The sequence below is a fragment of the Cottoperca gobio genome, chromosome 7 (assembly GCF_900634415.1).
Source record: "Cottoperca gobio chromosome 7, fCotGob3.1, whole genome shotgun sequence".
Lineage (NCBI taxonomy): Eukaryota > Metazoa > Chordata > Actinopteri > Perciformes > Bovichtidae > Cottoperca > Cottoperca gobio.
The window spans coordinates 6,868,479-6,881,945 of record NC_041361.1 but is presented as its reverse complement, the minus strand read 5'-3'; the positions used below and the strand labels follow the sequence as shown (position 1 = coordinate 6,881,945).

General features: G+C 43.2%; 1 protein-coding gene across 1 annotated transcript in view; it reads right to left on the bottom strand.

Moving 5' to 3' along the window:
* Nucleotides 1–13,467, bottom strand: part of LOC115011008 (dedicator of cytokinesis protein 3-like) — a 48,359-nt gene that overhangs the window by 18,090 nt on the left and 16,802 nt on the right. The window contains 17 exon segments of the mRNA XM_029435935.1: nt 85–277; nt 831–1,001; nt 1,426–1,507; nt 1,603–1,703; nt 1,796–1,879; nt 2,335–2,432; nt 2,515–2,686; nt 3,559–3,665; nt 3,816–3,978; nt 4,103–4,227; nt 7,647–7,772; nt 9,422–9,510; nt 10,588–10,735; nt 10,819–10,879; nt 10,959–11,040; nt 11,219–11,373; nt 12,780–12,821. Coding sequence (XP_029291795.1) covers nt 85–277; nt 831–1,001; nt 1,426–1,507; nt 1,603–1,703; nt 1,796–1,879; nt 2,335–2,432; nt 2,515–2,686; nt 3,559–3,665; nt 3,816–3,978; nt 4,103–4,227; nt 7,647–7,772; nt 9,422–9,510; nt 10,588–10,735; nt 10,819–10,879; nt 10,959–11,040; nt 11,219–11,373; nt 12,780–12,821 — 1,999 coding nt within the window.

The window sequence follows — 13,467 nt, the reverse complement described above, 5'->3', positions numbered from 1 at the left end:
TGAACATTAGGCTTACATGCATGGTTGTTTTTGGTGTCTTCAAAGAAAAAAAACACTTTGCATAAGCATTCACAATCGTCTCACCAGGGAAGAAGAAGAGGCGGCTCTCAACTGTACGAGCGATGGACTGCAGTTTGACTACATCCATAGACTGGCCGATGTCCACTGTGCTGGGCATGCTCCCTAGGGTGCCCCTGACATATTCGGCTACCTCCTGAACGGTGAACATCTGCAGCAGCTCATCAAAGATATCAGGGAAACTGTTCAACAGAGCTGCCTGGAGGGGGGGGTTAGGACACAGATAAAGGAATTTGAAGGGTGCATACAGAATAATATTGTTACAAGGAAGCAACAAAAAACACCACTTATAACAAATATTGCTTTTTTCTGATTTCTTAGTTTCTATCTAAACTATTGACTGCAAAACAGTTACTTGAGAATACATCATCCTGGACACACAGCAGGGACTGCATTGTGGAACCAACACAGGGGGGCGCTTGTGACTTACTGAGATGGACGAGAGGCCCGAAGCATGACCACAGAAAAGCATGCAGCTGATCACACCCCTAAACTGTCCCAGAGCGAGACAAAGATGGGGCAACAGTTTGGGCGAGGGATTGAAACATGAATCACAAAATGCACAGAATGAAAATAAGTGAAAGAAATAAAACGAGAAACAAGTTAACAAACAAAAGTAATCAATGAATCATGAATGCAAACTAAGAGGATGAATAAAAGAGGAAATAAAAACATTTATAACCAAATACATAATAAAGCAGCAGAGCAGGTGACACACTGTGCGTCGTCAGAGCAGTAGACAACTATCTGACCTGAGTGAACACCAAGTTCTCTGAACTGCGGCTGTCCAGACTCAAGACGAAACGGATCGACTGGAAGAGCTCTTGGATACTCGCTCTGAACTGCTCCTCCTCCATCCCGCAGGTGGCTCTGGAGTACAGGATACGAGACTGGACGATGAACTTGAACAGGTACTCTAGAGCCTGAGGGGGGAGTGTCGGCCGGAAGCAGACAGAGACACACAGTAAGCCAATGTACACGTCATTTCGTACTATAAATTCCCTTACAATGAATAGGCACTGAGCAATGGATGGGTTTATGGTTGATCATCCAGAGAAAATCTATACATAAAAGAAAGGTTTCCAATTTTTAGATCTCGCGAGAGAATACTTATTTTTCTGTTCTCATCGGCAAAGAAAATTAGAAAGACGAAGTGGAAATGTTTCACTCTGAACACGTCAATATCTGCAGAGATATTATATAACTTCCAGCTCTCAGCAGGGAAGTCACTTACTGAGGCATCACATTACTTCTTATCAGTCCCTCTGTTACCATTTACAAGTAATAACTAACTAACCAGTACAAGGAGCCAGGACAGACAAAAAGGAAGCGTGTGTGACACTTTACCCTCATGGCTTCCTGGATGTGGTCCTGTCGGACGACCTCAGCCGAGCGGTCCATGTACCACTTCAGACATCGAATCAGCTCTCTGCAGACACATGGTTTGACATTATGAGAGTCAATATCGAGCGTGTCTTTGTAGGTATCTAAATTGAAATGTTTGTATTTTCTTTGTTGTTGTACTTGTATGCCAAAGCTCCAGCAAAGTGGTTTTGGATGTAGGAGTCCATGACAGGTCTGAAGTGGTAGAAACGGCTGTCCCTGAGCAGGTTAATAATGAACACCTAAACACATACATAGAGAGAGATATTATGCTCATTTCCTCTGCTTACAGGCAAAATAAATGATATAGTTGTAAATCCTTTAATTTTCCTACCAGTGACTGGAAAACCAGCGGCCCGTATTTATCAGTGTTGTCATCTAAAAGACAGAAGAGCGTATCCAGGACATCTCGCAAGAACTGTGAGGAGAAACAAAGGAACAACACTCAGCACAGGCATCACATTAAAGGCCTCGCTGGTAACTAAAATAGAAACAAAGGGTAGCCCCTTCGTCCAAAAACACAGGAATAAAAGCTTTTTTTTATTCTGAAATGATGATTTGACTTCTAAACCGTATCAAATGTGTTTTTACACAGTAACAGATGTTTTGCTTAAATTATTTGTGGATACTAAAAAAAAAGTATATTGTGAAAGCTTAACATCTCATCTGATCAATCAACATATAAGAATAATATTATATTATGACGTATAAAGTCACACAGTTAAAATGTTATATTAGTAAATAATAAATGTATTTTCTTGAGATAAATAAGCTAAATACTTTGTGTTGTGTGTAGTCAACTAAGCACACTGCCCCATACACAGAAGGTAAACATTAAGTATTATTAAATATGAATAATGTGATGACAGTGACCTTGACAATCTCCTCTCCGCTAATCTGACGTAATCGACCGAGGATGTCCAACACCCTGTCAGGATGGGCCTTCCAGTTCAGAAGAGCCAGGAGGTCCACTGGAAACAGAACAAAATCTAATTGAGTTGACTCCAATCAAGTGGGAAATATAAATAAGGAGCATGTAAGGTGTTCAATTACCATTCTGTGTGAGTTTGGTGGAGCAGAGTATCGTTGAGACCCAGAAAGTTTCTTTGGGGCTTCTCTGAAAGGGCAGGTTGGCCGGCAAGTTGGAGCAGCTGTTGAAGTCTTCTTTACAGCAGGGCAGACTCAGGTACAGGCCCTGGTTACTGAAGGTGGCATTTTCATCACACTAGAGGACAAATATCAGAGGGAAAGAGAAGATGCATTAAGGTTTGAAGAAGATGTGGGGTTCCAAGAAGTAATGGAACAATGGCACTGCACCATCGTAGGACAGAAAGGTGGGGGTGTCATCAATAACTGGTCTGATTAAATCTGCAGCGGGATGCTCTCAAGTCGGTGACAGGCCTCTGAGCATTGTAACATTTGATTGGCTCTTCTATCAGACAGCAGTACAGTGGAGAGGCCACTTATGGTGCTTGTTATTGTTTAGTGCTACCACACGTTTTCATTCTGAGGGTAACACTTTAGCATGCTAACAACAAGTTACAATGATCAAAGTACATAATGCTAGCATGTTGAAAAATGTTAGCATGTCTGACTGGTATATACTATTGTATGCAGCGATATTCACTGGAGTTTCTTCTTTATTTTTTGTATTATTCTTTTGGCATTTCTGCTTTTTATTTGATAGCGAGAGACACAGACAGGAAAGGCAGAGGGGAGAGAGGGGATGATATGCCGAACCTGTGCCGCTGCAGTAAGGACTGAGCCTTAATGGTACACGCTCTGCCCGGTGAACTACATAGTATATAGCTATATAGTGTATACGTATACTGTATATGTTTTTAGTGAAAGAGAGCAGACAAAATGGATTGTGCATTTAATTACATGTTGACCATGACCCAAGGTCCACTGCTGAGAAAATACAATAAAGACACACAGAGAGCTGGCAGCAACCAACTCCCAGCATGGGACGCCCCATCAACACAAAATCAGCGTGTCTTTTATAAAACAACAATCATTATGACAGTATGTGTCAGGAGTTTTTTCAGTTGATACAGAACACCATATATCTAAAATGTGTGTTAAACCTGCACATACCTTGTACACATATAGCTCATGGCTTTCATCTGACAGTGTGGTCCCATCTTCTCTCATCAGAGGAGTGAAAGCAAAGCCAAAGAGTTTTTTCTCTCCTTTGTCTTTAGCTGAAAAGAAGCGCATCATAATATCACGCATCATCATACTGTATCTACACAGCACAAACTCTACTTGTATAGCTCAGAGTGTGATCCAATCTGTTCGAATAAACTCATACGCTGAGAAATGACAGCCACTGGGCTACATTAGTGACTCACTGGAGCAGTGTCTGAACTCAAAGCGTAGGTGGGATCCTCTGAAACGATCTATGGGGATGGGCAGCTTGACCATCTCACTCCAGCGAGGGCTGTTGTTGTGGTAAAGGACAAAAGAGCGGTATTCACTGGAGCTGGGCTCCCCGCTGCCCAAACTGATGCAGTCCTTAGAAGAGAAGGAAGATTGTTTTTGGTGACATACCGTACACTGTTAATGACGTATCAAATGAGTGTGTGGATGTATGGGAGACACTGATACACTGATTAGCTCATGTACATATGTGTCATACTTTGAGTGTGTCCCCGTCGGCATAAAGTACATAGAGCGTGACTTCGATGTTCTTCTGGACGCTCTTGCCGCCCCTCTCAAACTCCCCCCGCTCCAGGGTCAGATACAGGTCATTGCGTGTGTCACCTAAGACAATTACACAGGGGAAACTTCAGTTAAAGGGAAACGCCATAAACATATCAAAGTCTGTTTACAGGTCTTGGTGAGTACTACTGCCCTGTCGGTTGAGGATAACAAGTTGGAAAAGACTGGGGGTATGGAGTATGAGTGTAAGATCTGGATGCTGGACTCAAAGATGGCGGCCAGTCGCTTTAATGAAAATTGTTGCAGAGTGCCAAAAAGGCTTCCGAGTCGCAGACCAACGCACGCAGTTATTTAATTATGAAACTTGTATTGGGAAAAAAAGAGATCCTACACAAAGAGCAAAAATTAATTTTGTTCACAGTTTGTCTGTCAATACTTTTATATTGGTCTCTTTTATAATTGTGGCCTATGGTGAAAATAGTTTTTGGGCCGCAGGTGATTTTTCCATTGCTGTCACAAGTGTCCACTGGGATACTTCGACAGGAAGGTCTGCTGCATCAATTTTGACTCCATTGTGAGTACAGCAATGATATAGGAGTGAAATGCTAAATTGGCGGAGCACTCTTTTCAGCTTGACACACAAGCTAGGATGTCATGCGCAGAATCATTACCCTCTTGAGGTTCAACAACAAGACAAAGACATCTCAGAAATTCCCAGACTATAAGAACAAACATGTGTACTGCCTGTAGATGCTAGTAAATTATAATGTAATATCAGCCTCTGCTCCACAGATGAACTGCGAGAGGTCAGCATAAATTAAGACTAAGATGTGCACCACATGTCGTTGTTCTTGTTGATGAGAAATGACCCTGCTGAGTTGTAATACACTGTAGCTCATGGCTGCCTCAGCATCTTTTGTGAGGTCAGTTTTTAATGCAATAAATATCAGTGGCAACAGTGGAGGAAGATATTGCAGTTATTTATAAAATCAGATTATAGTTATTTATATCCAAGTCATTTCCTTGGGGACGGATGAGTCACACGAGGTGATATTGTGAGGTATTTCAGGCTAACTGGAGAGGAGAGGAGAGGAGAGCTGAGGGGAGAGGAGAGGAGAGGAGAGGAGAGGAGAAGAGAAGAGAGGAGAGGAGAGGAGAGGAGAGCTGAGGGGAGAGGAGAGGAGAGGAGAGGAGAGGAACGGAGCGGAGAGGAAGAAGAGAAGAGAAGAGGAGAGGAGAGAGCGGAGCGGAGAGGAGAGGAGAACTGAGAGGAGAAGAGCTGAGAGGAGAGGAGAGGAGAGGAGAGGAGAGGAGAGGAGGAGAGGAGAATGAGAGGAGGAGAGCTGAGAGGAGCGGAGAGGAGAGGAGAGGAGAGGAGAGAGAGGAGAGGAGAGCGAGAGAGAGGAGGAGCGGAGAGGAGAGGAGAGGAGAGGAGAGGAGAGGAGAGGAGAGGAAGAGCTGAGAGGAGAGGAGAGGAGAGGAGAGGAGAGGAGAGGAGGAGGAGAGGAGGAGAGCTGAGAGGAGAGGAGGAGGAGAGGAGGAGAGCTGAGAGGAGAGGAGAGGAGAGAGAGGAGGAGGAGGAGAGGAGAGAGAGAGGAGAAGGAGGAGGAGAGCTGAGAGGAGGGAGAGGAGAGGAGAGGAGAGGGAGAGGGAGAGGATGGAGAGGAGAGGAGAGGAGAGGAGGAGAGCTGAGAGGAGAGGAGAGGAGGAGAGCTGAGAGGAGGAGGAGAGGAGGAAGGAGAGGAGAGCTGAGGGAGGAGAGGGAGAGGAGAGGAGAGGAGAGGAGAGGAGAGGAGAGGAGAGGAGAGGAGAAGAGAAGAGAGGAGAGGAGAAGAGAGGAGAGCTGAGGGGAGAGGAGAGGAGAGGAGAGGAGAGGAGAGGAGAGGAGAGGAGAAGAGCTGAGAGGAGCGGAGAGGAGAGGAGAGGAGCGGAGAGGAGCGGAGAGGAGAGGAGCGGAGCGGAGCGGAACTGAGAGGAGAAGAAGCTGAGATGGAGAGGAGAGGAGAGAGAGAGAGGAGAGGAGAGGACTGAGGAGAGGAGAGGAGAACTGAGAGGAGAAGAACTGAGAGGAGCGAGCGAGATGAGAGGAGAGGAGCGGAGCGGAGCGGAGCGGAGAGGAGAGGAGAGGAGAGGAGAGGAGAACTGAGAGGAGAAGAGCTGAGAGGAGGGAGAGGAGAGGAGGAGAGCTGAGAGGAGAGCTGAGAGAAGAGGAGAGGAGAGGAGAGGAGGAGGAGAGCTGAGAGGAGGAGAGCTGAGATTAGAGGAGAGGAGGACATTCTCAGTAGACACAAAGCAGAGCAATATTATCTGATGAAATATACCGAAATAAACACACACCTCTCCCTTTCTCTCTCTTTGAGTTATCTTTGAAGACCTCTGCTCCTGACCTAAATGCAGATCTCACGCAAATACTGTAGGGAGTGACAAATCTGAGAGCCTATCTAAATACCAGTAGCTGAAGAAGTACTTGTAACAATACAACAATTTAAGAATACTCCATTACAAGTAAAAGGCCTGCATTCAAAAGTGTACCTGTGATGCTTCAGTGTAAGTGACATGTTTGCTATTGTAGCAGTTTAGTGTTCCCAATCTAGGGGTCGGGTACCCTCAAAAGGTCATCAAATAATTCTGCGGGGTCATTAGATGATTAATGAGATAAAACAAAGTTCTGCTTCACAAGTTTGATTGCATTTTTTGGGACTTTTCTTTAATTACCTCCGCCAAGGAGGTAATGTATTCCGTTCAGTATCGGTTTGGTTTGTTTGTCAGCAGGATTACATGAAAACTACTGGCCTGGTTTTCATGAAACTTGCTGGAAGGTCGAGCATGGGCTAAAGAAGAACCCATTACATTTTGGAGTGGATCCAAATCATACACGCATTACTTTTCACTTATGGAACGGGTCTTGGCAGAGGTCTGCGCTCTCCGAGTGCCCTTCTAGTTTTTGTTAAATATTGGATAGTTTAACCTCTTTGAGCCTCACAGTTATTTAAATGAAACCATCTGAGAAGATCAGAGGGGGAATTGTGAAACTTTATCAACTCATAGACATCTGAAATGTAACAAGTGGCCATTGTATACATTTCGTACAAATACTGTATTTTGCGTGCTTAGTCAATGTTTTCACTGTAAAAAGAAGTAACTGTAGCAGTCAGATAAATGCAGTGCAGTAAAAAGTACTACCTTTTCTTTTAAAGTATAATGTAGCATCAAATGGACATATTCAAGTACAAGGATGTGCTGAAGTAAACTAGTTGAGTAAATGCACTATTTCCTCGGCACCACAGCCCACTCTGCTCTCTCCTTCATCTTTCTAACACCATTTCCTGCTGTTTTCTTCTATTCAATCCTTCACCCCCATCCTTCTTGCCCTATCCCTGTCCTCCTTCATCTGCATCCTCTGTACCCTGATCTCTGACCGTCCCCTCTTTTCATTCCTCCAAGCCATCTGGCCTCTGGTCTCCACCTCCTCCTTGAACCTCTCTGTCCCCATTACCGCCCACTGCTCTTTGCCTCCTTACCTGGCAGGATGACATCTGGGAAACCCAGTTTGCGTGTGAGTGCCAGGGCTCTGTTGAACACAGCCTGGTTCTCCCGTCTGATCTGCTCCAGCTCACCCCGCAGCAGCTGTAGGGAAATGATGAGGCCTGGGGGCAGGAAAGGGGGGTGAGTGGGCAGGTTTGTGTGCGTTTAAATGGGGGGAAAGGCAATGAAGAGGTGAGGGGTTGTAAGAGGAAAGTGGAATTGAAGGGAAAGTAAACGAAGGGAAGAAGAAGAAGGGAGGGACAGAGGGGTATTTAAAGGACATTAGTCAGAATATGGGGGAGGAGAAGACAGACACCAGAGTGGATGGAGAGACGTAATCAGAGCCAGGGACAACAGAGGGAGGGAGGAGGAATGGTGTCGTGGAATTACGCAAAGAAGCAAGGAAAAATATGGCTACCACACAAATCTAGTGACAGATGTTTGTGATATATCAAACCGTGAGATGCTCATAAAAAAGACAAGTAATAGTAAATTAGGAGAGTTCATGCTTACCTGCAATATGACCTGCAATATCTTTTCATAGTTTCTATACTATCCGTAATCGTAAAAACATTTATAGATAAATCCATCAGAGGGGAATGTCTGTTTTTGTCAAATTAATTAAAGTTAGACATTTTTGGATATATGCTTATTCGCTTTTAGAGCAGAAACTATTAGTTGATTAATTGGTTAGTTGATGAACGGAAAAATAACAAGATAAAACTATTTGTTCATCATGATTTGACTCTGGTATAAAACTGAACATTGTTAGAACAGCTGGTTGAAGATGACACTTTGTGCTCTGGGAACTATTTTCTAGCAATTTATTGAGAAAATACTTGGCATCCCGATGTGCTTTCTTGTCGAGAGTTAGATTAGAATATTGATGCCACGCTCTTATTTGTCCTTTAAATATGAAGATACAGCCAGAAGACAGTTAGCTTAGCTAAGGACAATTTCTATTTCTTGGCCAGGAGCGGAAGTCACTGCTCACGGCCAAGAAATAAACAACGCCAGGCTGACTCTCACTGTTTCTAATCTTTGTGCTAAGCTAACCGGCTACTGTAGCTTCTTATTGACAGCACAGACATGAGAGTGGTACCAATCTTTTCACTTAACTCTTTGCAAGAAAGCAAAAGTGCCAAATGTCGAACTATTTATTGAAAAAAACTGAAAAAAACAGATACAACCAGAGAAATACTTATAGCCTATATTATCATATGAACCCTAAACTATTAAACTAAATTATAAAACACTTTTTTTCACTTGGTCTTAGTCTTGATTGGTCTTGATTTTATGTAGTTGTCAATAGCAAGGTGTCGGTTTTCTCAGAATAATCAACAGACGCTGTTTCTACAAAGCAAATAGTCCCTATAAACACTGTAGACAGCGTGTGCACTGTGTCGAGAAAGACACATGTTTTAAAGATAACTTTTTAATGCTAATTAAATGAGCAGGCAGAAATATCACATGTGGGCAAAATACAACCACAACTGTCTGTATGTCTAGATACCAAAACATTATTGCATATGCTACTCTTGAGCCAATATATTATCTATCAGCAGTCCCATGACTTGCCCTTGAACCAAAACCTGCTCCACCACCTGCTTACTCACTGTGAGCTGCTTTGGATAAAAACCTTTGCACAAAAAAAACAACAACAAACATTGCCTTTTCTTCTCTTTAAATTAAAACCAAAAGAAAAGAAAGGTGAAACATCTAACCTGTGGAGACCAAACAGGTAACAAGTCTGTCGAGACAACATATTTACCATAGTTGGTGCTGGGAGCTGAGTACTTGGTGTTGGACTTGCGGATGATGTTCTCCTGTATCTGGTGCCACTCGTTCTCATTGTTACATCTGGAGAGAAAGACAGTTGGGTGGGGCTGTTAACAGCTCACCCATTAGTGGGTCCAGATGGAGGGATCGGGACTATGAGCATGGGGACTACATGAACAGCATGTGTCCCAGAGCCGATTTCCTCCTGGAGAAAAGGTAGCAGCAGGGGGATGTGCTATCAAGCAGCACATTAGTCCAAATGCACAGCTCACTAAGCAAACCTGACAGCCAGCTCTCTACCAGCCTTTTTCATTACTGTGGGCCCGTAGGCCCCTGGGATGGCATGGAGAAATGCACGGACTGGAGCGTTATAGGAGCTGACAGTTTGGAGGCAGCTCAGCACTGAATCACTGCTTGCTTTTTAAAGGGAAGAGCTCTTCGCCTCAGCAGAGGAATCCAATAAAAACGACAGCTTTCTATTCTAGAAATCTTTATTTCACACTGAGCTGTAAAGTTATCCTGAAAACACTACACACAAAATATGTCGCACACAACAGGAAGGCAAAGTGCATGAATGACCTCTGACCCGGAGCGGACGCTGAGGAGGACAGTGCAGACACAAGGAGACAATCTAGCTGTTAACTGACAAGAGAATGTGCTGAGCTTGGTGTTGTTCTTTCTTTGTCCTCTAACTTTTCTCAATTATCTAAGTGTCATCTCTCTCGGTCTCTTCCCCTCTCCTTCTCTGTGTCTCCCTCCTTCACTGGGTTGGCTGGCGTACAGGAGTGGCTCTCTGTGGCAAAGCCTAACAGAAGTAGCCAGATTCACAACACGCCAAGTGCCCTATCTCAGGCCCGGGGTGAGCAGCTATTGATTTTTCAGAGGACACTTCATTATCATTCTGGTCAAAACACACCAGGCATCAACACTGAAGCACTAAGTTGTCATGCACGACATTTGCAGAACATTCACACATTCCCGCCTCACTGCGTAGACTCTAAATCTATTTCCAAAAGTACAGAAGCCGAGCAACTACTACTAAGCAATTACACTGACAGCTGTATACGGATAATATTCAGTTTCACACTTTAAAATGCCAGAGGAATTAGTTTTTTGTCCTTCTGAATTTATAAAGAAGAGCTTCACATGTATACTCACGTGTAAACTTTGAGCACAAAGTCCTTCTCCTCTTTGAGGTCTGTGATGGTGTGGAAGACATCACTCATGGCAAGAACAGCGCAGCCATAAGGTCGTCTGTACTGCACTTGAGGTGGGCCTTTCTTTGAGTCGTTCAGCAGCATACGACCTGGAAACAAAAAGGAGACGCACTAAGAAGAAGCACTGGTAAACCAAATACTTTTTTTAATAAACAAACTGTACTTTATTTACCAGTTCTTACGACATGTGCAACAATGTACAGGTCTCTCTTCAAGTCTTTACTGCTCAGGTCCTAAAGAGAAATTGGATGAAAAATGTTCAGTTGCATTATAAAATATTTATATTTATGTCTAGAAGGGAAACTCTGTTACCGTGAAGAGAGCACACAGACGATCAACCTTCTCGGGGTTCTTTGGTCCTCCATTTTTATTCAGTTTCACCATGAACTTCTCACTGCAAAATAAGCCAGTTCACAGTTTCAGAGTGTTTGTCAACCGCAGAATGCCTCATTCAATCTGCTGGTCAGACATAGTGTGTAGACATATGTGTGTGCTTGCCCTTGCTTGCATACAGTTTGCATTGTGGGATAATTCGGGACACTTTATGTGTCCACTGAGATTCCCCCGCGTACCTGATCTGTTTGGCCTCGCGAGTGTCGTACAGAAAGAAGAAGACGTCTGCATCCTCGCTGATGCTGTTGTAAGTAAAGCTCTTCAGATTGATGAAGAGATGGTGCGACACGGGGACACGGCAACCGTCACCATGGCGCTGTCTCGTGCTGTCACCCTGGGAACAAGAAGAAAGTGACCGCTAACAAGGCTGGTCCTTACTGCAATTGAGGCCAAGTACATGCCACTCAGTGTATAGATAAGCCTAGTCAACAGATCAATGGGGGTACTGTAAGGGGTGAATAATTCATTGATGTATGCTCTTCAGTGTATTTCATCCTGTCACATGTACATGCTATTTACAGTAGACATGCAGGTTACAAGAAATGATGAATGAATGATGGAAACTGCAGCTGTGGTGGGGCTGCATTCCCATGATGTAACTTCTCTATTTATAGGATGTATGACATCTGTATCTATTATCAATTATATATATATATATATATATATATATATATATATATATATATATATATATATATATATATATATATATATCATCATATATATTTATATATATGAGGAAACTGATATCTGCCAGTTAAATATGAAGCTACCACCAGCAGACGCTTAGCTTGGCATAGCATACAGACTGGAAGCAGGAGGAAGCAGGTAGCCTGGCTTTGTCTAAAGGTTGGATTTATACAAAAGCCAAAGTGCCCAAATGACACATTGTGGTTTTACAGGAGGCAGATTAATGATATTTAGAGGTACTTTTAGGCATATGTTGTCACCTTCAAACAAAGCCAGGCTAGCTTTTATGTATTATGTAATAACTTGACAAAATGTAATACATTTTCAATTCATTATACTGTATAATTAAACCCACACCCTGCATTTTGTAATAAACAGCTTGAACGCAATATGTGGAACATTTCCCCGTATTTTGTCATAAATTACGACATATCGCACTTTATTTCGTAAAAAATGTAATAATGCATGGATTATGAAATGACCAAACCAAAATGTATGTCTTCATCTGTACACATAATATAATTTTAACAGTTAAGCTAAATAAAACTTAAATTGCACGTCTATGACCTGTGGTGCCCTCATTGGAGGTCTAGTTGACTCTGATTTTAGTAAATAGCCACATAAAAGCAAATCTTACAAATATAGCCAAACTCAGGGACTTCAGTTCAAAAGCATATTATATATTACATATTAAATAAGACTTTAACTGGGGTTTCCACGCAAATTCTCAAGTGCCCTTCAGCACCATTTGTGCATACACATTGGAGCATATGTGGCCCCAGTGGGAATCAACCCTCACACTCTGGCAGCAGTGGTGTGAGGTTCTTATGGAGCACGGCATTGACACCTTGTAATTTATTTTAAATATATCAAGGGCTTTTAACCCTACAAACTCTTATCCTCAGTGAAACTACTTGATCACCAGGTCTAGATGTATCAGAGTGCCCTGACTTTAAGACAGAGTATAAAGAGAGAAATATAAAATGAGAGATGAAGAGAGCATGAGAGTGGGTTCTGATGATTTTGTGAACAAACAGCTTTGAAAGTTACCTGCGTTGTGCTTTGCTGACCACAGTGTCTGCTGGATACATGCTAAAATAGAAAAGAGCAAAGTTCAAAAAGGAAAGATGTCGGATCAGTCGGTCCATTCTTTACTCATCCCACACAGCATTGAACTTATTTACCTTACAACCGCTTCAGACACACACAACCTGAGCGCTGCCCCTGTCCATGCTTCAAATCTGACAAAATTTCACCAACGTACGTTGCAGAGGGGCGATACTATCGCTCCTGCAGCGCTAAAACAAGCCCACATGAGGCAAAACGTGAGTGTGTGGGAGAGGAGAGGACAAAGCCAGTATCGCCCACACACACCTCTCTGCTCAGCAGCCTAAAAGAACTCATCTACTCCCCTACCTGAAGAAGTGCCAAGGCCTTGTGCCCTGCCAAAAACAAGCTCACTTTCATCGACAGAGTCAGGATACTTTTTGGCAAGGAAGAGCTCTGCTGTTGTTACTGGACAAAGCATTTAGTGCACAAACATTCTGTGTGCAAAGCTGAGAAACATGGCAATGGGATAATGGGAGGCTGCGGGGCAGTTGGAAAGTGTTTTGATCATCAGCATATGGAGCTTCAACTTCTGACCAGAAAGGATCTCCCTCCTAGATAACAGTCTCCAGCAGTATTACATTCGATTTCATAACATCTGTGATGTAATCGCATATTTCTAAAATTGGTT